The sequence below is a fragment of the Sus scrofa genome, chromosome 8, assembly GCF_000003025.6.
Source record: "Sus scrofa isolate TJ Tabasco breed Duroc chromosome 8, Sscrofa11.1, whole genome shotgun sequence".
Taxonomy (NCBI): Eukaryota; Metazoa; Chordata; class Mammalia; order Artiodactyla; family Suidae; genus Sus; species Sus scrofa.
In genome coordinates, this window is record NC_010450.4 from 87704800 (window position 1) to 87732326 (window position 27527).

Consider the following 27527-nt stretch of genomic DNA (forward strand, 5'->3'; position numbering starts at 1 on the left):
TTGCCTTCAAACTGGAAAGCAACATATCCTACAGGAGCAGTAGCGAAGGTAGCAAATTCCCTTTGATCAAAGAGCCGTGAGCTTTTAGCTAAGACGAAAAGAGATCTGGAGAAGTGTCACTATTTATCTCACAGTTTTCCCCTCTCCCAGCTATGATGGTCACATCCACCCTAGGGGACACAATAAACTCCCACTGGGCTTATGATGAGATGGTGGAACATAATGGGTCCTGTCATGTGTGCACTGAGAGGCATCCAAACATCGTTAGGGAGCCTTGAGCGTTGACTGGAAGTCAGTATAACTCTCCTCCTCCAACTAGCTGAGCATGTTTTACACTTAAGGTGCTTTAGAGCTTACAACAACCCTATGAATAAAGAAATTACCCACATTTTACTCAGACCAGGTATCTGATTCCCAAACTCAGGTTGTTAACCACAATATTATACTATCCAGATTTTTTTCATGTGTAAAAAGAATAATCAATATTTTCCACCTACTCCTTAAGATAGTTTAGAGGATGAAGTACAAAGATAGATGTGGCAGTACTTTGGGAGGAGTTCCCGTCATGGTGCAGTGGAAACGAATCCAACTAGGAACCAGGAGGTTTCGGGTTCAATCCCTGGCCTCAATCAGTGGGTTAAGGATTCGGCGTTGCCCGTGAGCTGTGGTGTAGGTCCCAGACGCAGCTTGGATCTGGCGTTGCTGTGGCTCTGGTGTAGGGCAGGCAGCAACAGCTCTGATTAGACCCCTAGCCTGGGAACCCCCATGTGCCATGGGTGTGGCCCTAAACAGACAAAAAAAAAAAAAAAGATGTGATAATACTTTGGAAAAAGCTTTTACAGCCAGATATGCACGTGTGGTTTTTGTTGTTGTGGCCACAACCATGGCATGCCCACGGTATAGAAACTGCACCACAGCATGACAACGCCAGATTCTTAACCACAGGCCAACAGAACACTCTGCAAGTGTGTTATTTTTGCGTTGTTTGAATTAGTTTGTTTAGGGAGTTCCTGTTGTGGCTCAGCAGTAATGAACCTACTACTGTGAGGATGCAGGTTTGATCCCTGGCCTCCCTCAGTGGCCTAAGGATTTGGTGTTGCCATGAGCTATGGTGTAGGTCACAGACACAGCTCAGATCCCGAGTTGCTGTGGCTGTAGCATAGGCTTGCAGCTGCAGCCCCACTTTGGACCTCTAGCCCGGGAATTTACATATGCCACAATTGTGGCTGTAAAAAGAAAAAAAAAAAGTTGGTTTGCATTGTTTAAATCAGTTTGGTTTTAACCAAAGCCTTTAGATTACATTTATTATTGATACCTAGTCAGAGATTTCTTTGTGATCATTGACCCCATTGATGGTAGGCTTGACCATTACTCCTGAGAAAAGAGTGGTTCCACGTTTCTTTAACCTGAAACTATAACCTCTGAGTGATAGCAGAAATCATATCTTTTTCATTGATTTACATCCTGAAGCATAGTCTCTAGCATGTTATAGGCATTTTGGCAGATACTCACAGACGGTTTCACTGAAAGTAGATGGCTGCTACGGAACCTGGAGATGATCCAGAAAAGCTCAGAGTCTGCCCAGATCCTGAGTCTAAGTCAGAATTCTGAAGAGGAATTAGGATAGTGTCCTGGGAGCCATGGTTATTTACAAATGTTTACTCAGAAGGAGTACTTTTCAGGGGAAATGGCAACACATTATGTAACAGTATAATATATGCATTAATTCATTTAAATGTATTTGCTGCCTTTGAGTATTTCCTCTCTCTGACAACTAAGACAAAATTCAGCCCTGAGTACACCAAAGAATAAGCTGTAGTGGCAGGCTGGCTTCTTTTCTTTTTTTTTTTTGTTTGTTTTTAATTTTTTTTTCTTCTTTTTAGGGCTGCACCTGTGGCGTATGGACATTCCCAGGATAGGGGTCTAATTGGAGCTGCAACTGCTGGCCTATGCCACAGCTCATGACAACACCAGATCCTTAACCCACTGAGCGAGGCCAGGGGATGGAACCCGAAGCCTGTGGGTATTAGTTGGGTTCCTTACTGCTGAGCTGAGCCACAATGGGAACTCCTGTTTTTTAATTTTAAATTGGGCAGCACCAGATTGGAAATGATTAGGAGCTCTCCCACAGATGTGATTTGTCAGTCTGCCCTAGCTGCTAGCAGTTCATTCTAGGATGGGCACCCAATGCTGGTCAAAGGTAGCAAGTGTACTAATTGCATTTTGTTAGTTTCAGGACTACCTAACTTCTTAGGGAGAGTCTCAGTCTGGCTCCTTCTTTGGGATGTGGAAGTCTAAACTTCCAAGTAACTGCCTAATTACTCTTAAGGTTTAATCACTAAGAATGGTAATTACTCAGAGTATCAAAAAACCTTTCTGACCATTGGCTTGTACACCTTAAATGAGAATATGTAAAATATTATTAGAATTAGATTGAGAACTAGAACTTCTGAGGAATGTTTAGTTATTCACTTAGCAAATGAGCAAATATTTTTCCTGTAATATGCCAAGAGAAATTGGAACTAGAAGGATTATATTTGTGTCTTTAAAAAGAAATAATAATGGAGGAGTTCCTGTTCTGGCTCAGCGGGTTAAGAACCTGACAAATTGTCCATGAGGATTCGAGTTCCATCCCTGGCCTCACTTAGTGGGTTAAGGATCCAGTGTTGCCACAAGCTGTGAAGTAGGTCACAGATGCGGCTAGGATGATCCTTCCTTGCTATGGCTGTGGTGTAGGCCCTCAGCTGCAGCTCTGATTTGACCCCTAGCCCAGGACCTTCCATATGCCACAGGTGTGCCCCCAAAAAAGGGAGTTTCCTGGTGGCCTAGCAGTTAAGGATCCAGAGTTGTCACTGCTGTAGTGTGGGTTTGATCCCTGGCCCAGGAACTTTTGGGGGGCAGGCTCAACCAAAACCAAAAAATAAACAAAAAGATGACCATCAGTCCCTGAACATTCCTCCCCACCACCTGATCCTTTGCTAAATGGAATAATCGTCACCTCCCTCAGAAGGCTGAAAAAATTTCAAGTGCCAAACACACATAAGGATTTATTATAGTTGGAAACGATCCCTTCCAAAGATTAATCACTTAGAAAATGTTATGAGTTCCCTTCGTGGCGCAGTGGTTAACGAATCCGACTAGGAACCATGAGGTTGCGGGTTCAGTCCCTGCCCTTGCTCAGTGGGTTAACGATCAGGCGTTGCCCGTGAGCTGTGGTGTAGGTCACAGACATGGCTCGGATCCCGCGTTGCTGTGGCTCTGGCGTAGGCTGGCGGCTACAGCTCCGATTAGACCCCTAGCCTGGGAACCTCCATATGCCACAGGAGTGGCCCAAGAAATAACAAAAAAAAAAAAAAAAAAAAGAAAAAAAAAAGAAAATGTTATAAGCATAAATTATTGGTTTCCATATTCAAACCGTGATAGATTCTTGTAGCCACAGTGAGTCAAGTGATTGAAATCTAGAAGAAACTAATGATTTAACGTTTTTAGTTAATTTGGAAATACTGGTTTCATATCCCATAGAGAAATATACAGCATTTTTAGAGTTTATATTTAAAAGTCATTGTAGTAGTGAATTGTCTAGAGATTATTTCTTGGGGATTTTCTTAAGGATTCTGACCATCATCCAGAGCACTAATGGAGGCTACCCCTCTCCTCGTTTCATTTCCAGGGAACTTCCAGCTGCTCTTTCCAACCCTAGGAAAGCTAATTGAGTGCGTGAGACAAAGGGGGTTCAGATAGCAAACCGCATGATAAATCATGTCTGTCTCTTTTTATTTCGGATGCGAGTCCCGAAATATTTCCAGCCTTCTCTGTGGACTTTCACTCAGTGGAATAGAACGGGGCACGCAGGTGATGGCGATTTCTCGGTTCCCTATTCCTTTTCTGAGATGCTATTACACTCTCGAGCCCAGGAAAAAGCAACAGAACTTGGAGGTAGGGTTGAGAGAGGAGGGTGCGGACGACCAACCCTTATGCACGTCCCCAGACCCGCCCGAGAGGGGCTGGCAGGGGTCGGCGCCCCTCCCCCGGGCGGGGCTTACCAGGGCTGCTCTGGCTCCCCGCGCTCCGCGACAGACGCAGGGCTACAGCAGCTGCTGCGCTGGAGGCAACTGGCGCGATGTACCTCCGCAGGGCGGTCTCCAAGACCCTCGCGCTGCCTCTGAGGGCGCCCCCAGGACCCGCACCACTCCGGAAGGACGGTGAGTGCCAGACACTGGTTCGGGAGTCTCTCCTGGCGTCCACGACTGAGGACAGGTGCCCCGCACGCAGGTTGCGCTGGCCCGCCTGTCCTTGGTGGGCCAAACCCAACCCGCGGCGGCGGAAGCCTGAGATTAGGGATGTGGGGGAGAAATGGAGGATGGTGGCCGGAAAATCGCCCCGAATTCTTGGAGACTTCGGAAGTAGGGAACCTTTCCAACGCGACTTCTGTATCTAGACTAGACTTCTTGTGTTGGAATCTTGATCTTGGGCAAGTGATTTAACCTGTTTCCCCATCTGTAAAATGGGGACAATAATGGCTGTGAGTTTGAATGAGTTAATACGTAGTTAAGGAGTTCCCATTGTGGCGCAGTGGAAATGAATCCGACAAGTATCCATGAGGATGAGGGTTCCATCCCTGGTCTCGCTCAGTGGGGTAGGGATCTGGCAGTGCCCTGAGCTGTGATGTAGGTCGCAGATGCAGATCGGATCCAGCGTTGCTGTGGCTGTGGCGTTGGCAGGCAGCTGTAGCTTGGATTCAACCCGTAGCCTGGGAACTTCCGTATGCCCCAGGTGCAGCCCTAAAAAAATAAAATAAAAATAAAAATAAAAAGTTAAAAGCGCTTAGAAACGTGCCTGGGTAACGTAGGCATAGCTTACGCTTTTATTAATATAGGGACCAATGCACTCTCCAGCTTCATGTGGAAGCAAATGAATAGGTGGTAAGATGGACACTGCTCTGCGGGCCAGGAAGGATTGGGAAGGCAGTGCCCGCCCAGTAGAAATTGGGTAAATGTTCTTGAGTGAACTCTAGACTTGGCCAGAGCTCGGCAGCCGCGAGACTGGGTGATGGCATCGCCGGTGAGGAAGCGGCCTTCAAAGCACTTTCCTTAGGGGCTGCAGAGAGATCTGGAGAGAGCCAGCTGCTTGGCTGCTTGGCCCTTGTGTCCACGACCCTTCGTTTTCTAATGCATAGGCAAAGGGAAAGTATTTTCTAAAGGGGAAGTGGCAGTGCCGGCTGGGAGCTTATAAATAAAAATCGACAGGTACAGAAAGCGTCTAGCACAAGCCCTAGGATACAGGTGCGTGCCAGCAAGAGGGCATGTTTCCTGCCTGCGGCCAGTGGCCCAGGAGTGCGCGCCCCTGCAATTCTGCCCCAGCCCTCTCTTTCCTAGTCCTTATCCATCTCCCTTCTCATTTCCTTCCCTCATTGCAGCGGCGGCTCTTTGCCAACAGTATGGAAAGGTGTTGGCTCTTCCTTTTCTTCTCACTTCATAAGGCTTGTGAGGTAGCTTTAGCCTAGTTCGGGCACTGGAGCCGGGGTGAGGAAGGCTCCTGCGGAAAATTACATGGCCAAATTTTTTTGGCTTTTGATTAGCCTAATCAAATGGTGATGGTGGTGGTAGGAGAGAAGGAAAGTATGGCTAACCAGCTTTATTTTTCTCTTAAAATGCAACTGGGGAGAAGTTGCCTCCAGTAACAGAAATAAGGAGTCTTCTTCCTTGATCTTTATACGGAATAAGATAGAACAGATTTTTTGCTGGTGAAATAGGGGGAAGCCATTCATTTGAAACTTGTGTAGATAAAGGGGCTGTTGTGATTGAGGATGGGGTGGGGTGGGAAGAAAAATGAGCGCCATGACCATGGCCTTTCCACTTATCTGACCGCAAGCCTCACCCACTGTCCTCACTAACAAACACATCTCACCTTTCTTTGGTAGCTGCACACATTTCAAATAAATTCCTCTCAACTTGGGGCAAAAGAAAAGTAGTTTAAATATTCTAAATAGGGGGAGTTCCCCTCATGGCTCAGCGGTTAATGAACCCAACTAGGATCCATGAGGATTCGGCTTCCATCACTGGCCTCACTCAGTGGATTAAGGATCCCGAGTTGCCCTGAGCTGTGGTGTAGGTCTCAGACGCTGCTTGGATCCCACTGATGCTGGTGCTGGGATCCACGTGGCTGTGGTGTAGGCTGGGGGCTATAGCTCCAACTCGACCTCTAGCCTGGGAACCTCCATATGCCTCAGGTGTGGCCCTAAAAAGTAAAAAAAAAAAAAAAAAAATTCTACAGGTGGTCAGCAATACTGGTTGTGGCAGTGCTTTTTCTCATTTTCATCATTTTCATCTAATTACATTTTTGTAGTACTGATGTATTTATGTACTTTCAAAACTTTCAAAACTAGTATTGGCTTCAGTCATGGACATTAAACTTTTATTGCCACTTTCGACTTCAATGAAAAGTTAAATTGTTTCAGTTTTTTGTTTTTTTCCATGTACCTACAACATGTGGAAGTTCCCTGGGCCGGGGATGGAACCTGTGCCACAGCAGTGACAATTCCCGGATCCTTAACCTTCTGAGCCACCAGGGAACTCCACCTTGTTTTAGTTTTATTGAAGGATAAAATTTTAAGTGTGCTTCATCAAATTTTGTTCTCTGGTTTTTGCTTTAAAAATGTAATTTTTTTTTTTTTTTCTTTTTTGGCCGCCCTGTGGCATTTGGAGTTCCCGAGCCAGGGATCAGACCAGATCAGAGCCACAGTTGCAACCTATGCTGGAGATGTGGCAACCCACATCCGCAACCCACTGTGCCTGGTCTGGGATCAAACCTTTATCTCAGTGCTCCAGAGATGCTTCGAATCCCGTGGGCCACAGCAGGAGCTCCAAAAAAATTTTTAATAAGTAAGTAAATTAGCTTTATAATAGACCACTGGAAGAACTACAGGAAGTCAAGATAGAAGTCTCCTATGATCCTATCACTTAGTGAATATCACTATTTAGTTACATTTTGTTTGTTTGTTTATTTTTGTCTTTTTTTTAGGGCTGCACCCGAGGCATATGAAGGTTCCCCGGCTAGGGGTTGAAATGGATCCCCAGCTGTGGGCCTACACTGAAGCCCCAGCAATGCCAGATCCAAGCTGTGTCTGCAACCTATACCACAGCTTGTGGCAACACCAGATCCCCAATGCACTGAGTGAGGCGAGGGATCAAACCTGCATCCTCATGGATACTATTCAGATTTGTTTCTGCTGAGCCACAACAGGAACTCCTATTTACATTTTAATGTCCACAGTGTTCCAAACCTTTTTTACCCCTTCCTACCTTCTTTTTTCTTATGTACATTGCTTCTACAATTCTGGGGTAGTCCTGTAAAGATTATTTTGCTATAACTTTTCACCAAATATATTGTAAATATTTTCTCATGTAAGTAAACACTCTTTTGCAAAAAATTAAAATATTTATTTCACATTTATAAATATGCTAAAATTTGTCTAATTCTTACTTAATACTTATTTCCTATTTCATTGTTGTTTTAAATAACCTTGCCATAATTGTATTTATATTTGTCTTCACTTAAATCTAGTAGATTTCTCTATTTCTTCATATTTAAAAAACTTTTGGGGGATTTTCCGTTGTAGCTCAGCAGTAATGAACCTGCCTAGTATCCATGAGGATGCAGGTTCAACCCCTGGCCTTGCTCAGTGGGTTAAGGACCCAGCATTGCTGTGAGCTATGGTGTAGGCTACAGACAAGGTTTGGATCTGGTGTTGCTGTGGCTGTGGCATAGGCTGGCAGCTGCAGCTCTGATTCAACTCCTAGCTTGGGAACTTCTATATCTTATAGAAAAGGCAAAGAAAAAAAAAAAAAAACCAAACAAACAAAAAACCCCAAAACTTTTTGTTGTTTATGTCTGGTGGCCAACTATGAAAGCTACATATTCACTGTATAATAACATGTATTTTTTTGTCTTTTTTTAATTTTTTATTTTTATTTATTTATTTATTTTTTGCCTTTTAGGGCCACACCCGTGGCATATGGAGGTTCCCAGGCTAGGGGTCTAATTGGAGCTGTAGCCACTGGCCTACGCCACAGCCACAGCAATGCCAGATCCAAGCCAGGTCTGTGACCTAAACCACAGCTCAAGGCAACGCTGGATCCTTAACCCACTGAGTGAGGCCAGGGATCAAACCTGTAACCTCATGGTTCCTAGTTAGGTTCATTTCTGCTGTGCCACAACAGGAACTCCCCCAGATGTATTTTTAAACCAAAAAAAGCCCTACTACAAGTGAAAGCTGTAACCTCTTATGCCTCTCTGGGCACATTTGTATGGAAAAAAAATTATTATTTTTCCCAAGAGATGGTCATTTATCCAGACTAAGAACATATATATGAAATCTTTCCAATTTTGCTACTACAAAGATTTGTAGTCAGTGCAAATGTCTTAAGATTTGCCCTCTGAAAATCATAACTTCTTCCAGGTCCCCCACCCCTGTCCTCTATGTCAGGCCACATCAAAACACTTTATTTTCCTAGTCACACAAGTCCCATGCTTTTGCACATGCTGTACCTTCTGCCTCCAGTGCAGTTTTCCCTTCCTTTATTTAGCTGACAAACTCCTACTTTCCTTCAAAACTCAGGTCATGCCTTTTCAATTGTGACAGCTACCTTGAGCCAATTAACTGTGTTCTTTCATTGCATTTTCACGCTATCATGATTTCTTTTTTTTTCTTTTTTTCTTTTTTTCTTTTTTTTTTTTTTTTTTTTGTCTTTTTGCCATTTCTTGGGCCGCTCCTGCGGCATATGGAGGTTCCCAGGCTAGGGGTCGAATCGGAGCTGTAGCCACCGGCCTACGCCAGAGCCACAGCAACGCAGGATCCGAGCCGCGTCTGCAACCCACACCACAGCTCACGGCAACGCCAGATCGTTAACCTACTGGGCAAGGGCAGGGACTGAACCCGAAACCTCATGGTTCCTAGTCGGATTCGTTAACCACTGCGCCACGACGGGAACTCCATTATGATTTCTTTTTACATCTATTACATCATTTGACATACTGCATTGCAATTAATTCCTAGTCGGATTTGTTTCTGCTGTGCCACAACGGGAACTCCAGAATTGTACTTCTGTTTTAGATATGGCCTTATAGCAACCTTTATCTTAAAAAAACTTCTATCTGTGCATATTTAAAGGCTTTATATGAGAAAAATTAAAGTTTCTTCCTATATCTACATTTGTATTATAGATTTATAGAAATGTGTTGAAATTTTTTTTTTTTTTTCTTTTTAGGGCCACACCCGCAGCATATGCAGGTTCCCAAGCTAGAGGTCTAATCAGGGCTACAGCTGCTGGCCACAGCCACAGCCACAACAGATCCGAGCTGTGTCTGCGATCTACACCACAGCTCACAGCAATGCCGATCCTTAACCCACTGATTGAGGCCAGGGATCGAACCTGCAACCTCATGGTTCCTTAGTCGGATTCGTTTCTACTGTGCCACAACAGGAGCTCCAAAATGTGTTGAATTTTAACATAAATGTCTTATTTAATATATAAATTTTAAACACAAATGTACTCAAATCATTTTTGGGAAAGATAATCTTTTCCACTAAATCCTGTGGTGTAGTATATATAAATGGATTTCTTTTGCTAATATGCATCTCGTTTCACAGTTAAAATTGTTTAGTTCTTTTGTCATTTTTCCTTACCCAGCCTGCATTCCTTCCAAGAAAAGCATGATGCTAAGCATCAAGATGACAGGTTTCACAAGTACTTATCAAATCAGATTGAGAAAATGTCAAGTGGAATTATTACCCTTCCTTGTAATACTGTATTCCCTTAAGCTAAAATCAGTTCATGTTAATATATTCTAGGTTCACAGAGAGGAAAATTTTTTTCAGATGTAATCATTTAAAATAATTTTGCCTGTGGTGGAGCTAACTGTTTAAACTTGTTTTCCTAGCATCTCTTCGCTGGATGTCATCTAACAAATTCCCTGGAACATCTGGATCAAATATGATGTATTATCTGCTTGTAGGTGTCACAGTCAGTGCTGGTGGATATTATGTAAGTGTTTAAATAACTTTGGTGTTCAGGAATTCAAATATTTGCAACCTGTGGTAAAACACACAGCAGTGTCAAGGTCAGGCAGGACATGGGATTAATTAAATATATAAGATTATGAAAAAAAATTTGTTTAAAATACTTAATACCACTAAGTATGCATGACTTTCAGTAAAAACAGTGTTACTAATAGTACTAATAGCTTACATTTGAGTGTTTACCATATGACAGATTCATGGCCCATTTAATAATTACAATGATTCCTGGTTTTGAGAGATTAACTTTTTAAAAAATTAACAGACTTTATTTTATTTTTTTGCTTTTATAGGGCTGCACCCGAGGCATTTGGAAGTTCCCAGGCTAAGGGTCTAATGGGAGTTTTAGCCTACACCACAGCACAGCAACACAGGATCCGAGCCACATCTACGACCTACACCTCAGCTCGTGGCAACACTGGATCCTTAACTCACTGAGCGAGGCCAAGGATCAAACCCACATCCTCATGGATACGAGTCAGAGTCATTTCCGCTGTGCTACAACAGGAACTCCCCAGACTTTATTTTTTAGAGCAGTTTTAGGGTTACAGAAAAATAAACAAAGTACAGAGAATTCCTATGTATCTCCTCTTACTTCTGTGCCCCCCTTTACCATATCAGCATTCTTGCTTTAGTGAGGTACATTTGTTACAAGTAATGAGTCAATATTGATATGTTATTATTAACCAAGGTCTATAGTTATATGAGGGTTCATTCTTAGTGTTGTTCATTTTATGGGTTTTGACAAATATATGATGACATATACCTGCCATTAGAGTAGTTTACAGAAGAGTTTCACTGTCCTATCTCCTGTGCTCCAACTAGTCATTTATCTCTCTTCCCACATCTTTTTACTGTTTCCATTGTTTTTATTAGCTTTATAGCTTTATTTACTTTTTTTAAAATAAAATTCATCCATAATTTTTTTGAAAAATTCAAACCATACATATATAAAATTAAAAGAAAGTTTTCCTCCTTGGTTCTCCTTATTTATTCCCTCAAAATAACACTAAAACAGGAGTTCCTGTCGTGGCGCAGTGGTTAACGAATCCGACTAGGAACCATGATGTTGCGGGTTCGGTCCTTGCCCTTGCTCAGTGGGTTAACGATCCAGCGTTGCCGTGAGCTGTGGTGTGGGTTGCAGACGCGGCTCGGATCCTGCGTTGCTGTGGCTCTGGCGTAGGCCGGTGGCTACAGCTCCGATTCGACCCCTAGCCTGGGAACCTCCATATGCTGCGGGAGCGGCCCAAGAAATAGCAGCAACAACAACAAAAAGACAAAAGATAAAACAAACAAAAAAAAAAAAACCACTAAAACAAACTTTTTTTTTGGCCGTATCTGTGGCATATGGAAGTTCTGAGCTGCAGCTTGCAGCTGCCACCTATCCCACAGCTATGGCAATGCCAGATCCTTAACCCACTGCACTGGGCCAGGGATTGAACCCGAGCCTCAGCAGTGACTTGAGCCACTGTAGAGACAACATCGGATCCTTAGCCCACCTCACCACACTGGGATAAACAAAGCTTTTAATAGTATGATTTTGGAGCTAAAAAATGAAATATTTGTGATTTAATAAGATAACCTTATTGAATCATTCCTCATTGTGTCTTAAACTTTCTAAATTGAAATCTAATCTTTATTATGAATAAAAACATAAGTCTGTATTTTTCAGAAACCACAATCACTACATTTTGGTTTGACCCTACAGAAATATGCATAAAGGAATTTTTAGTCATACCTGGGAGCAATCTGTAGGGCTATGTAGATGATGAAACCAAAATATATTTTCTAATCTTCAGAAATTTGAAAGCCTCAAGAAGCTTCAAACATGTCACATATTACTGTCCTTCACTAATCTACCTGTCACTCACACCCAGATTCCTTTGCCTCTACCATCTTTCTACTGCTGCATATTGAATTCACTGCCCAGAGCTACTGGAGTTGGATGTAGGTCACTGGAAAAACAGATTAAACTAGGCCATGTGATTATGTGGGAAGCTTAAAGATTGAATTTCATCTGGACATCACTACATCCCTAATATGTTTACTAGTTACAGACATGAACCTCTCGTGTCTGATAAATCTTTCTTTTCAAAAACAGTCTGAAACTGGATGGTTAAAAACCAGCTACTCCCAGGAGAACCCCCCCCCCCGACTGGTTTCTAAAAGTTGTGGTAGGAATTCTCTTGTGGTGCAATGTGTTGAATATCTGGCATTGTCACTGCTCCTGTGGCACAGGTTTGATTCCTGGCTTGGAAACTTCCACATGCTGTGGGTGAGGCCAAAAAGATAACAATAAAAAATAATAAAAGTGGAGTTCCCATTGTGGCTTAGCAGGTTAAGAACCTGACCAGGATCCATGAAGATGTGGGTTTGATCCCTGGTCTTACTCAGTGGGTTAAGGATCCAGTGTTGCTGTGAGCTATAGTATAGGTTGCAGTCGAGCCTTGGATCTGGCATTGCTGTGGCTGGTATAGGCTGGCAGCTGCAGCTCCGATTTTACCCCAGCCCAGGAATTATGTTGCAAGTATGGCCGTAAAAAAAAAATAAAAAAAAAAAAAAAAAAAAAAAAAAAAAAAAAAAAAAAGAAAAATAATAATTATAAAAGTTGTGGAAGGCTTTGAATGCTTATATTTAATAAATAAGTAATATCACTTGGAAATAGCTTCCAAAGCTAAATTTGTGACCCTCTCTTCTAATAGACCTTTCTTTTGCTCTGTGCTTGACTATGTTCATTTTGAAAAAGTTAGATTCTCTAGGTTACACATGAGTGTGAATTATTCTTCTATCTCTTTGATTCTGCTTTAGCAGCTAACTTGTGTTTTAGCCCCTTGAACAATATGACTAATATCCTTGGGATGTTGCTGCCTAGATGATTATTTCAGGGATGTAAACTCAGGCACAGGTTCAGCTTTATTTACTGCCCTGAGAACTGAGGGTGCTGACTCAGCATATGGTCCTGTAAACTGGCAGGAGCTCTCACCCTGTTAGAAAATATTCCCTGCCTTTATATGAAAATGTTGACTGTCATGCCTGCTGATTGTGTTCGCTCTGTGCATTTCAAAGCCAGAGGATTCAAGTCTGAATTCGCCAAACCCTGGGGGTTTGTTCAAGGGTCACTTTTACATCATTTCCAACCACTGAGCTTATGGATTTCCCATTTTCACAGTCTAATTTTAACATGCTTATAAAATGGTTTGTAATTTGCATAAGACAATTTTTCATGAAGTGCTTCATTTTTGGAAAATTTAGAAAATATTGCATATAAATATACAAAGTTTTAAAATCTGTACTCCTACCACTAAGAGAGAAATCACTACCAAGCTTTTATTATTTAAAATTTTTTTTTTTTTTGCTTTTTAGGGCTGAACCCATGGCTTATGGAGGTTTCTGGGCTAGGGGTCAAATCAGAGATGTAGCTGCTGGCCTACGCCAGAGCCACAGCAACACCAGATCCGAGCCACAGCTCACAGCAATGCCGGATCCTTAACTCAATGAGCAAGGCCAGGGATCGAACCGGTATCCTCATGGATGCTTGTCAGATTCATTAACCACTGAGCCACGACGGGAACTCCAACCAATGTTTTTTTCAGCTGAGATAATACAAACAATATTATCTACAGCGAGATTTCTTTTTTTTTTTTTTGAGATTATCATTTTAAAAATAGCATTGTCTAATATGAATACAGGCCAGAGACAGCTACTTGAACTTGAAATGAAAGGATACCTGTACATTTTATCTAAGATTAAGATAGCTTTATTCCCAGTTCTGTTTCTTGCTTTTTTTTTTTTTTTTTTAAGTTGAGGCTGCTTATATATATACATACTTTTTTTTTTTTTTTTTGTCTCTTTAGGGCCACACCTGCAGCATATGGAGGTTCCCAGGCTAGAGGTCCAATTGGAGTTGTGGCCGCTGGCCTATGCCACGCCACAGCAATACTGGATCCAAGCCTTGTCTGCAACTTACACCACAGCTAACAGCCACACAGGATCCTTAACCCACTGAACGATGCCAGGGATTGAATTATGTCCTCAGGAATGCTAGTTGGGTTTGCTAACCACTGAGCCACGATGGGAATACCTCAATTCTGTTTCTTAACTAACCTGTGGGCAGGTAATATTTCAGGTTTTAATGACTAGCCCTTGCTTACTTCACTGGGGCAACAAATTTGTCACTTTGGAAGACTTTTTGAAAACTTTTTATTGTGAAAGAATTAAGTTTCACATGAAATTATAAGAACTAATTCAGAGAGAGTTCGTATACCTTTGACCTCGTTGTTTCCCCCAGTGATAACATCTTTCCTAACTATAATACAATATCCCAATCAGGAAATTGACATTGATATGATCCATAGACCTTATTGAGATTCTACCAGCTTTATATGCAGTGTGTGTGTGTGTGTGTGTGTGTGAATGCTCACATGCCTGTATTTCATCCTAAACAATTTTATCATGTGTGTAGATTTGTGTATTCACCACCATGGTCAAGAGACAGGACCACTCCATCACTGTAAAGATTCCTTGTGTTATTCTTTTGTAATTGTACTCACTTTCCTTCTGCCCTCCCCTCCCTTCCTCCCACTTCCTGACAATCACTAATCTGTTTCTCTCATTTCAAGAATGTTACCTGCCCCCAATAATGTTAGATAAAAGGAATAGTAAGGTGTGTAACCTTTTGAGATTGGCTTTTTTTCACTCAGCATAATTCACCTGGAGATTCATCCAAATTGTTTCCTGTATCTATAGTTCATCCTTTTTATGACTGAGTAGTTTTATGGATGCATAACAGTCTGTTAACCATTCACCTATGGTAGGACATCTGGACTGGTTTTAGTTTTTGTCGATTACAAATAAAGCTACCCTGAACATTTGTGTAGGTTTTTGAGTGCACATAAATTTCTGTTTCTCTGAGATAAATCCAGAGGATATTTGTAAATGCCTATCAGAATATTTTATTCTAGCATAATTTATTTTTTCTTTCTTTGTCATTATCTTGACCTCTGTTAAGTATTTCTTTATTTCTTTTTTAAGCATTCTACTCAGTGGCAAAGATCCAAAAGGGGAAATAAAAGAGTAGATGTGTGTACTGGTTTCTCGTCTTTGAACTTTATATACCTTTAAACTTGGCATGGTGAATCTTAAAGCTCAAGAAATAAACTTAAGCACATATTTACTTTCAGACTTACAAGACAGTCAAAAGGCAAGCCAAACACAGCGAACATACAGCAAACATGAAAGAAAAAACCAAAGCAGAGTTACATCCACCTCAAGGTAAAGTGAATTCGCTATTTTTTTTTTCCCTTGAGACACAGATTTTCATCATCTAGTTTAGCAATGAACACTGTTTGCTTTTGGCTTCTTTACTAACTTAATCCAAATTGGCTCTGGTAGGAGTTTGATCAGAAAGGAAAAGTCCAACTAGAGCCTAAAGAATATTGTTAAACATTTTGGATGAGTGCATTTGGTAAATGAAAACTGCTGACCAACAGCTTTGTCTTCTTTGTGTGGTAATGTTACTTTTCCCCTACTCAGGTTTCCATTCATGCAGGCATAATTTTAGTAATCTGTTTCTCTCAGCAGATGCACCTTTCATTTCCCTTATTTTTTTTAAGTCATGAAACTAATTTTGTTTCAATTTTGGCTAAGAGGACCTGTGTACAATGACATTAGTAGATTCAGTCATGTCTACTGAGTGTCTCAGTTGATCTGATTGATAAAATGGCAACTTATAGAAACAGAAACTTGACATTTTCAACTTACTGTATATTTCTTGCCTTAAACTGCTTGCTTTAAACCATACTTTTTCTATCTTAGCTATAATGCCGTTATTATCAAATACTATGATCACTATATGTTTTGTTTTGTTTTGCTTTTTAGGGCCGCACCTGTGACACATGGAGGTTCCCAGGCTAGGGGTCTAATCGGAGCTGCACCTGCCAGCCCACGCCACAGCGACAGCCATGCAGGATCTGAACTGTGTCTGCAACCTATACCATAGCTTGTGGCATCGCTGGATCCTTAACCCACTGATCAAGCCCAGGGACTGAATCAACATCATCACGGGTACTAGTTGTGTTCATTTCCACTGAGCCACAATAGGAACACCATCAAACACTATGATTACTGTTAAGGGACAAAGAAAATAGCTGCTCATGGACCAGTTTTAAACTTTTAATCATGACAACAATAAGAAACAGAATATCATCAATAAACATTATTGAATATAATCGTGAGAAAGTTGATTGTAATAATAATAATAAAATACAACATTTCCTGGAGTTCCTGTCGTGGCTCAGTAGAAGTGAATCCAACTAGGAACCATGAGGTTGCAGGTTCAATCCTGGCTCGATCAGTGGGTTAGGGATCCAGTGTGAGCTGTGGTGTAGGTCGCAGATGCAGCTTGGATCTGGCATTGCTGTGGCTGTGGTGTAGGCTGGCAGCTACAGCTCTGATCGGACCCCTAGCCTGGGAACCTCCGTGTGCCGCAGGTACAGCCCTAAAAGCCAAAAAATAAAAATAAATAAAAAATAAAATACAGTATTTCCATAGCTCTTTCTTGATTTTTTTTTCTTTTTTCTTTTTTTGGTCTTTTCAGGGCCTCAGTGTTTGGAGGTTGCCAGGCTAGGGGTCTAATCAGAGCTGTAGCTGCCAGCCTACACCACAGCCATGGCAGATCAGAGCCTTTTTTGTGGCTTACACCACAGCTCACAGCAATGCCAGATCCTTAACCCACTGAGCAAGGCCAGGCTTCAAACCTGCAGCCTCATGGTTCCTAGTCGGATTTGTTTCCACTGTGTCACAATAGGAACTCCCAGCACGTCCTTGGTTTTAAACCTCTTTTCATGCACATTATTTTAGTCAATCCTTATGGTAGCTCTGTGAAGTAGATATTATTAATATCCCCGTTTTACAGATGATGAAATTGAGGTTGAGAGAGGATTAGTGATTCCTCACAGTCCTCACCTAGTAGGTTGGCTATTTTTCCATGCTATTTCACATGACATGTTGCTTATTTTCATAGTTTTATTTGAATAAATAACACATATAAATTATTTTTTTAAGTTCAACAGATTCAAAGGATTCTGTAGAATAGCAGATGCTTCATTTTACCTCCCTAGCTTCTTTGTACCCTCTTGGAGAGAGTCTTCACAAATATAACTATCTAGGTCTATTCTGCCCTCCTTCTGTCCTAAACGCAAAAAATACCGTACTCTATACATTGCTCTTCTCCTTGCTTTTTTTCACTTAACAGACTACCTTGAAGACCATTTCATAACTGTACATATTGAGTGGTCTTGTTTTTTAATTTTATTTTTATTTTTAAAATTTTTTTGGTCTTTTTTTTAAAATGACTGCACAATGTCCCACTGTGTTCCCATGCTCTTTAAATTAATACTCTGCTTAATGGACTAAATTTTAAAGGTGAAAAAGAGAACCTTGTGAGTGCCGAGGAAGCCAGTTCAGACGCCCCTGTGGTATCTTTAGCGGAAGCACCAGTGGTAGATGCTGAAGATACTCCCCAGGCCACAGTGACAGCTATTGAAGAGGCTTCCCCCTGTCCAGACAACATGGAGGCTGCTCCTGCGGAGACCCTCGGTGCTGAAACTGGGCCAGAGGTGACAGATGCGGCAGCGACGGTCGAAACCGCAGAGGTTGGCCCTGAAGTGACCTTAGAGGTTACAGGCACGCCCCTGGATGAAGCTGTTGCCATCGATAGTGGTAAAGGTACAACAGAAAATGAAACCCATGGTGAAAATGCTGAACTAGAAGAAAATTCTCCAGTTGAGTCAGAATCCTCTGCTGGGGGTGATTTACAGGAAGAAGCTGGTGGTGCTTCTGAGGCTGCCTCACCTCTAGGCTGATCTCATGCTGATTGACACTTCAGGAAAAAAATGCCATAGAGGGTCTGATAGGTGTTTTCATAGTTTTAGTAACCCTTTTTTTTTTTTTTTAAAGACTTATTTTCTAGAAAACATTCAGTGTTTGATATCTACTGATGGATTTCAGGATTAAAAGTTTGAGATTTAACATGTCCAAATGGTTTTCTACTCTCTGGAATCAGAATATGATATGGAGTAAAGAGCTTAAAGAGTTTCATCTGTGGATTTAAATTTTATGTCATAGGAATTGAGCTATCTATACACTCTGCAATCACTTTAATTTTGCTATAACTTTATCCTTCTGTAATGTATGTAAATCTAGATTCTTGAGTTTTGATTTGAACTGATTCAAATAAATTTGGAAAATCTTTAGTGCTTCTATTTTTATTGACTAATATACGTGTAAATAATATGTATTGACATATACACATATAACCTCACATGAACATTGCAATGTTATCAAAGAAAACATATAATCTATGGAGAACACTCCATATGGCCATATATGTGTCCCATCTCCCATCTATACTACATGGGAGCTGTGCCCATATTTTCATTTCATTTCTTTTTTTGTCTTTTTAGGGCTGCACCTCTGGCATATGGAGGTTCCCAGGCTAGGGGTTGAATTGGAGCTATAGCCACTGGCCTACACAACAGCCACAGCAATGCCAGATCTGAGCCGTGTCTGTGAACTACACTACGTCATGGCAACGTCAGATCCTTAACCCACTGAGTGAGGCCAGGGATCGAATCCGAAACCTCACGGTTCCTAGTCAGATTCATTTCTGTTGTGCCACAATGGGAACTCCACACGAGTCTCTTTTTTTAAATTATTGAAGTATAGTTTATTTACAGTGTTGTGTGAGATTCTGGTGTGTAGCAAAACAATTCGGTTATACATATATACATATATATTCTTTTTCATTATAGATTATTGCAAGATATCGAATATAGTCCCCTGTGCTATATAGTATGCCCTTGTTGTTTATTTTATACAGAGTAGTTTTTATCTGCTAATCCCAAATGCCTAACTTATCCATCCCCTTCTTTTCCCCATAAATTTGTTTTCTTTTTTTTTTTTTTTTTTGTCTTTTTGCTATTTCTTGGGCCGCTCCCGCAGCATATGGAGGTTCCCAGGCTAGGGGTCGAATTGGAGCTGTGGCCACAGGCCTATGCCAGAGCCACAGCAACGCAGGATCCGAGCCATGTCTGCAGCCTACACCACAGCTCACGGCAACACCAGATCATTAACCCACTAAGCAAGGGCAGGGACCGAACCTGCAACCTCATGGTTCCTAGTCGGATTCGTTAACCACTGCGCCACAACGGGAACTCCATAAATTTGTTTTCTATGTCTGTGAGTCTGTTTCTGTTTTGTAAATAAGTCCATTTTTATCTTATTTTTTTCTTTTAGGGCTGTACCTGTGGCATATGAAAATTCCTGGGCTAGGGGCCAAAATGGAGCTTCAGCTGCAGGCCTAAGCCACAGCCACAGGAACACAGTATCCAAGCCTCATCCTAGATATATGCTGCAGCTGGTGGCAACATGGGATCTTTAACCCACTAATTGAGGCCAGGATCTAACCCTTCTCCTCACGGATACTAGCCAGGTTCTTGACCCACTGAGCAACAGTGGGAACTCCACTTGTATCACATTTTAGACTCCACATATAAGTGATATCATATGATATTTTATCTTTCTCTGTCTGACTTCACTTAGTGTGATAATCTCTAGGTCCATCCACATTCAAGCAATGTTTATTGAAGACTTACACTTTGCACCAGGGATCATTCATTCACATAGTCAGCAAATATTATCTGAGCAGCTGTAACCTACCAGGCACTGTTTTAAGTGCCAAGATTAAAAAAAAAAAACAAAAAACCCTCCTTTTCTGGTCAGGTTCTAGAATGTGATCAAATATAAACAAGGTATGTAAGAAAACTATACAGTGTGTTAGATACTGCTAAGTGTTTAAAAAGAATAGTAATGAAAGTAAAGGGATTGTAAGTGTTGGTGAGGGGTGGGAGTTGTCATTTTACAGGGTAGCCAGAGAAGACCTTCTACGAAGCTACCTTGTGAATAAAAATTTGTGTAAGGGGCCTAGACATGAAGATACAGGACAAGGGAGAGCAGCGGAAGATCATTCCCTACGAGGGGACTGAGCAGTGTTAAGGATCTGAAGCGTGAATATGCTAGAGAACTTGAGGAATTGCAAAGTGGCCAGTGTGGCTAAAGCAGAATGAAAAAGAGGGAGAGTAGTTGGAGATGATGTCAGAGAAATAGAATGGTTATGCAGGGATGGGCTAATCACAAAGGGTCTAGTAAGGTTTCGGCTGTTCAGGAAGTTAGAAAGTTGTCAGGGATGCTGCTGGTGCTCTGACTTGATCCCTTTAACTGGGCAGTACATTTACTTCTGGCAGCTATGAGTATCACACACACACCCCCCAGCCCTCAACCTCACCCAGGCAGCTGGCAGACAATGACTAATTGCCGCTGTGTACAAAAGGTTGGGTCATCACTGTGGGACACCTCAGAGCTCCCCAGGGGCTCAGGTTGAAGCAGGTTTCCAGCTGAGATTTGATCTTTGCTTAGCTTTTCTCCCGTGTCCCATCCTGCTTGCCTCCTTCTCTCCTGTTCTCCTGAGAGCACTCCTTTAATAAATCACCTGCCTTCGAATTCCTGTTTCAAGCTTGTTTCTAGGAACTCCATCTAAGATAATTGTACTGTGGTCCTAGGAAGCAGACCCTAAGAATAGATGGATGGTGATGAGGACCCCATCACTGGTGGAAGGTGGAGGGCTGCCGGTCCCTAAACTTCTGTAGTAGTGTGGCTACGAAGATTTTCACCCATGGGAAACTAAGGCAGGATACAGGTGGAAGGCAATATACTGGCTGGTTTAATGCCTCTGGAATTGGAGAGGCACAAAGAAATAATAACTGTAAGGACTTAATCATTGCAGAATAATGTTTAATTCTGAGGTACAGGTTGTTTGGAATTTGTCTCAATACCAACTCTGCATTAGACTCATAGTCTAAGGTCTACATACAATTAAGGGATGCTGTTTCACTGAATATTCTGTTAGATGGAGCAGGAACACTACCCGGTACCACCCTTACAACCTCAACACACACACATACGTGCATTCTTCTCCACATTTTGGTTAGGGTGGTTCCTGCTGAAAATAATTCAAGGCAGATTCAACAACAGAGATAGTTATTATCTAATCAGCTATCCAGAGGTCAGGCAGCTCCCGGGTTTTAGTTTATTCTGTAGCTCAGTCATAAAGAACCAGCTTATTTCTATTACTCTGTTCTGCTATCAAGAATGTTTTGGCTTTATCCTTGGTAGGCTTTCCTCATAATCACAGGATGAATCACCATAATTCTAGGTATTTTATTCAACCACAATAACGTCTACTCAAAGTCTTTCAAAAAGAAGAATTTCCTTATCTTAAAAAAGTAATTTAAATATCTATTTCTTCTTTTTAACGTTATTTTTTTTTGTCTTTTTTTTTTTTTTTCCATTTCTTGGGCTGCTTCCACGGCATATGGAGGTTCAAAGGCTAGGGGTCCAATCAGAGCTGTAGCTTCCAACCTACACCAGAGCCACAGCAACGCCAAATCCTCAACCCACTGAGCAAGGCCAGGGATCTAACCTGCAACCTCATGGTTCCTAGTCAGATTCGTTAACCACTGAGCCATGATGGGAACTCCTAACGTTATTTTTTAATAATAATAAACTTTATTGGTAATAACCACCATTTTAATGTTATATTATAGAAAATATCAAGCAAAAGTAGGGAGAACAGTAAAAGGAGTCTTCATTTGCCCTCTCCTAGATTTACCAACTATCAACTCTTGGCAAATCTTGTATTGTTAGTCCCACCTACTTAATCGTCTACTGCCACCACTGTCTTTATGTAAAAGAGTAACAACAGTAATAGTAACAATAATAATTCTTTAGTATTACTAATTGTATGGTCAGTAATCAAATTGGCTTAATTGCCTCATAAAGGGTTTTCTCCTCTCTTCAGTTTGTTTTTTGGCTCAGAATCTAATCAAAGACCACAAAGTGCAAATGGTCAATACAGCCTTCAGTCTTTTTTTTTTTTTTTTTTTTTTTTTTTTTGTCTTTTTGCCGTTTCTTGGGCTGCTCCCGCGGCATATGGAGGTTCCCAGGCTAGGGGTCAAATCGGAGCCATAGCCACTGGCCTTCGCCAGAGCCACAGCAACGCGGGATCCGAGCCATGTCTGTGACCTACACCACAGCTCACAGCAACGCCAGATTCTTAACCCAGTGAGCAAGGCCAGGGATGGAACCTGCAACCTCATGGTTCCTAGTCAGATTCGTTAACTGAGAAACGACGGGAACTCCAGTCTTTTCTTTTTTTCTGCAGGTTACTTCTTCATCTCCCTTTTGTTTTTCCTTGCAATTTATTTTTTTAATAAACTGAGTCATTTGATCTATAGCATCAAATCTCAGTCTGGATATTGCTTATTGCAACCACATGTTTTTGTTTTGTTTTGTTTTGTTTTAACATGTTCCTCCACACATACCCTCTACTGCCTATAAGTTCGCTTTTTTTTTTTTTTTCTTTTCCTTTTTTGGCTGTCCCATGGAGTTCCTGGGCCAGGATCATATCTGAGCTGCAGTTGTGACCTATGCCACGGCTGTGGCAATGCCAGATCCTAACCCACTGTGCCTGAATTTAGGACCTGTGTCCTAGAGCTCCAGAGACACTGCCAATTCCGTTGTGCCACAGCGGGAACTCCTAAGTTGACATTTAGACCCAGAGGTTTGATCAGATTTAGCTTTATTGTTTTGACAGGAATATTTATAAGCAGTATTCATACTTCCACCGGGATTCACAATGTCTAATTGTTTTTCTCCTTGTGATGTTAGAAGTCATTGGTCCTCTATACATAGAACTTCCATATGACCCTGCAATCCCACTCTTGGGCATCTATCCGGACAAACTCTCCTTAAAAGAGACACATGCACCCGCATGCTCATTGCAGCACTATTCACAATAGCCAGGACATGGAAACAATCCAAATGTCCATCGACAGATGATTGGATTCGGAAGATGTGGTATATATACACAATGGAATACTACTCAGCCATAAAAAAGGATGACATCATGCCATTTGCAGCAACATGGATGGAACTAGAGAATCTCATACTGAGTGAAATGAGCCAGAAAGACAAAGGCAAATACCATATGATATCACTTATAACTGGAATCTAATATCCAGCACAAATGAACATCTCAGAAAAGAAAATCATGGACTTGGAGAAGAGACTTGTGGCTGCCTGATGGGAGGGGGAGGGAGTGGGAGGGATCGGGAGCTTGGGCTTATCAGACACAACTTAGAATAGATTTACAAGGAGATCCTGCTGAATAGCATTGAGAACTATGTCTAGATACTCATGTTGCAACAGAAGAAAGGGTGGGGGAAAAACTGTAATTGCAATGTATACATGTAAGGATAACCTGACCCCCTTGCTGTACAGTGGGAAAATAAAAAATAAAAAATAAAAACAAACATACAAACAAACAAACAAACAAAAAAGAAGTCATTGGTCCATTATTTCATTAGGAGAGGTAAAATGGTGATATTGTAATTTTATTATTTACTAGTGGGAGTATTATAAAGGGTAACTTCTTTCACCAACTATATGGTTACATTGAGAAAGAGTTCATATAGGAAAGACAGAGTAAATACTTGGATCTTTCTTTTTATAACCACTTTTCAAACAATGTGATGGCTCCCTACCATGCAGTATAAGTGACTAATACATAATTTTTTAATATCATTATGAACTCAGTAATTTAAACACGTTATGTGCTTTAATCAATTCCAGTTATTATCCTTATTTATGCTCAGATTTCCTATCATTGACAAATGGGAGATTCTTCAAGAAGCTTTCTAAGGAGTTCCCTTCGTGGCGCAGTGGTTAACGAATCCGACTAGGAACCATGAGGTTGCGGGTTCGATCCCTGGCCTTGCTCGGTGGGTTAAGGATCTGGCGTTGCCGTGAGCTGTGGTGTAGGTTGCAGACGCGGCTCGGATCCCGTGTAGCTGTGGCTCTGGTGTAGGCTAGTGGCTACAGCTCCGATTCAACCCCTAGCCTGGGAACCTCCATATGCCGCGGGAGCGCCCAAGAAATAGCAAAAAAAAAAAAAAAAAGAAGCTTTCTGACTCAAACCTAGTAGTCTTGGATAGCTTCATTGCTTGCCATATAAGATGTAAATATCCTACCACAAACCTGAAATCAGCTATTTCTTTAAGGAGCCCTGCTTCTTTTTAAATATGATTGTAGTAGTGAAAGATTTAAATATTTAAACTACAATCTGAATGCTTTAGGGGTGTCCATTGCTACCAGGTTGGTCATTATATCCAGGCCTTTAAGTAGACAGAGCTAAGAAGTACTCTTTTTTTTGGCGGCACACATGGTATATGGAAGTTCACAGGCCAGGGACTGAACCATAGCTGCAGCTGAGACCTATGCCACAGTTGTGGCAATGCCAATCCTTAACTCACCACGCCAGGCCGGGTTTCTAACCCAAGCCTCCGCAGGGACCTGAACCTCTGCAATGGGTTTTTATCCTGCTGCACCAAAGCAGGAACTCCAAGAAGTTTTTTTTTTTTTAAAGATAGAATACATGTCATGAATTCATACTGATACTTCCTATTCAAAGTTAGGACCACAGGGTTTTTATTTGATTGATCTTCTCTTCCACTCCAAAAGTTTGCAGTTCAAAGTGATTTATCCCACAACACAAACTGCAGTCTCAAAAAAACAAATACTATCATTAATAATATAATTACTAAAAACACTTGAGGATTTATTTTTGAAGTACTTTTTATCCTTTTTGAGTATGAAGTTAAATTGATTTTAAGTCACTTGGAACTGTTCCTCTCTGGGCAGTTATGCCACAACTCAAATCAGTTTCATATTGCTTTTGAAGGATTGCCTTTTTAATCTAATTTAAATTTCTCTCTCTAGCTCCCTTTTTCTTTTTTTTGGTGGTGCCTGTGGCACTCAGAAGTTCCAAGGCCAGGGATTGAATCCATGCCACAGCAGCAGTGCAAGCCACAGCAATGACAATGCCAGATCCTTAACCCACTGAGCTACATTTAAATTTCTTTTCTTTTCTTTCTTTCTTTCTTTTTTTTTTTTTTGTCTTTTTGCTATTTCTTGGGCCATTCCTGCAGCATATGGAGGTTCCCAGGCTAGGGGTCCAATCGGAGCTGTAGCCAGAGACACAGCAACTCGGGATCCAAGCCACGTCTGCAACCTACACCACAGCTCACGGCAACGCCTGATCGTTAACCCACTGAGCAAGGGCAGGGACCGAACCTGCAAGCTCATGGTTCCTAGTCAGATTCGTTAACCACTGGGCCACGATGGGAACTCCCTAAATTTCTTAATAATTTCTTGGAGGTCCCACATGATTCAGAAGTTTAAGGATCTGGCAATGTCACTTAACCTGTGGTGTAAGTCACAGACATGGCTCAGATCCTGTGTTGCTGTGGCTGTGGTGTATGCTGGCAACTGGAGCTCCAATTTTACCCCTAACCTGGGAACTTCCATATGCCGTGGTGTGGCCCTGAAAAGAAAAAACAAATAAATGCTAAATAATCTTCTTGGTTCTAAAGTCAAATCTATGAAACAAGATATATGTAGGGAAGTCAACCTTTTCTCTTTCTTCCATTCACCTATTAGAAACTAAAACTTTGTGGGTTTTTTTTCCTTCTATTTTTGTATTATATATATTTGCTACCCTTCCTTCTTAGATAAACAGTGGTATACTATACATAGATATCTCTGCCTTACTTATTCATTTAACTATGCCCTGGCGCCCACTCTGTTGTAGTGCATGGAGATAGTCCTTGCTACTTTTCACAGGTGCATAGAACTCCACGTGTGGGTACCATGGTTTACTCAGTCTCTTACTGACGGATATTTGAGTTGATCCTAGTATTTGCTATTATAAATACTGCTGCCATGAATAGGTTCATGAAAATACTTTACATTTTTGCCCGTGTATCATTGGAATAGATCTCTGAAATAGGAATTGCTAGGTCAAATACACATTTACTTTTGCTGGCTATTGCAAAAGCAGCTAGTAGGACCGATACAATTTTGCATTCCCAAAACAGCAGTGTATGTGAGTACTTATTTCCTGTCAAAGTACATTGTCAAATGTTTGGATTTTTGCTCATGTGATTGATAAAAAAAATTATACCTCAGTATAGTTTCAATTTGCATTTCCTTTATTAAGAAGTGAAGTTTAATATTTTTTCACTTAGTTAAGGGCTTTATTTATTTATTTATGGCTACACCTGAGGCATATGGAAGTTCCCAGGCTAGGGGGAACTTCAGCTGAAGCCTATCCCACAGCCACAGCAACACTGGGTCTGGGTCACATCTTTGACCCAGACAGCAGCTTGCAGCAATGCCTGATCCTTCACCCACTGATGGAGGCCAGGGATTGAATCCGCATCCTCACAGACTGAGCCACAACGGGAACTCTATATTTCTCCTTCTGCAAACTATTCACATCTCTAATGCATTTTCTATAGTGTTAATCCTTTCCCTTTTTAGTTTTTTATTATTCTCAAAATTTAAAAATCCTTTCTTTCTTGGCTGCCCCACAGCATACGGAGTGCCCTAGTCTGGGTATCAAACCTGTGTCCAGCTGCTGCAGAGACACCATTGATCCCAATGTACTACAGTGGGAACTCCCCTTTTCTATTTTTTATTTTTATTTTTTTACTTTTTAATGCCGCACCCACAGCATGTGGAAGTTCCCAGGATAGGGGTTGAATCAGAGCTGCAGCTGCTGGACTATATATCACAGCTCACAGCACTGCTGGATCCTTAACCCACTGAGTGAGGCCAGGGATTGAACCCTCATTCTCATGAATCCTAGTCGGGATCATTAACTGCTGAGCCATGAAGGAAACTCCCCCTTTTTTCCTTTTTAGAAGCTCTTTATATAATAGAGATAGTAAACTTTTGACTGTGATATGTTATAAATATTTTCCAACTTTGTCATTTATCTTAATTTACTTATGATGTCTCTGTAGTATGAGATTTTCAGTTTTTATGTAATCAAATTGATCGATTATTTTCTGCACTGTTTCTGAATTTTGAGCCATTATAATACGTACATAGTAGATTAGAAAAAAAGAGCCACACATTCTTCTCCTGTATACACACTCTGTGAAGTGTGACATTACATCTCTTCCCATCAAGAGATGGATACGGTTTTGTCACCTCCTTGAATTTAGGCTTGCCCTGTACTTGGTAGAATGCTTTGGAAGTGATCTCATGAGTGTTCTCCATCTCTTGGAATCCTGGGACCACCAAGTGAAGAAGCATAGGCTGATCCATGAGGATGAGAGACCGTAAGGAGAGAGAGGCCCCACATATTGCTGGCACCAACCCCAGCTCTGTGAGTGAAGCCATCCTAGACCAGCCATGTCTGATGGCTGCAACTGTTAGAGTGACCGCAGGCAAGAGCAGATACAACCACTCAGCTGAACACAGACCAAAGGCC

General features: G+C 41.4%; 1 protein-coding gene across 1 annotated transcript; it reads left to right on the forward strand.

Moving 5' to 3' along the window:
• Nucleotides 4088–18327, forward strand: MGARP (mitochondria localized glutamic acid rich protein). Its single transcript, NM_001195363.2, is given in 4 exon segments — nt 4088–4202; nt 9940–10043; nt 15256–15346; nt 17498–18327. Coding segments are annotated over 4 exon segments (717 nt in total). The 5' UTR covers nt 4088–4120; the 3' UTR covers nt 17938–18327.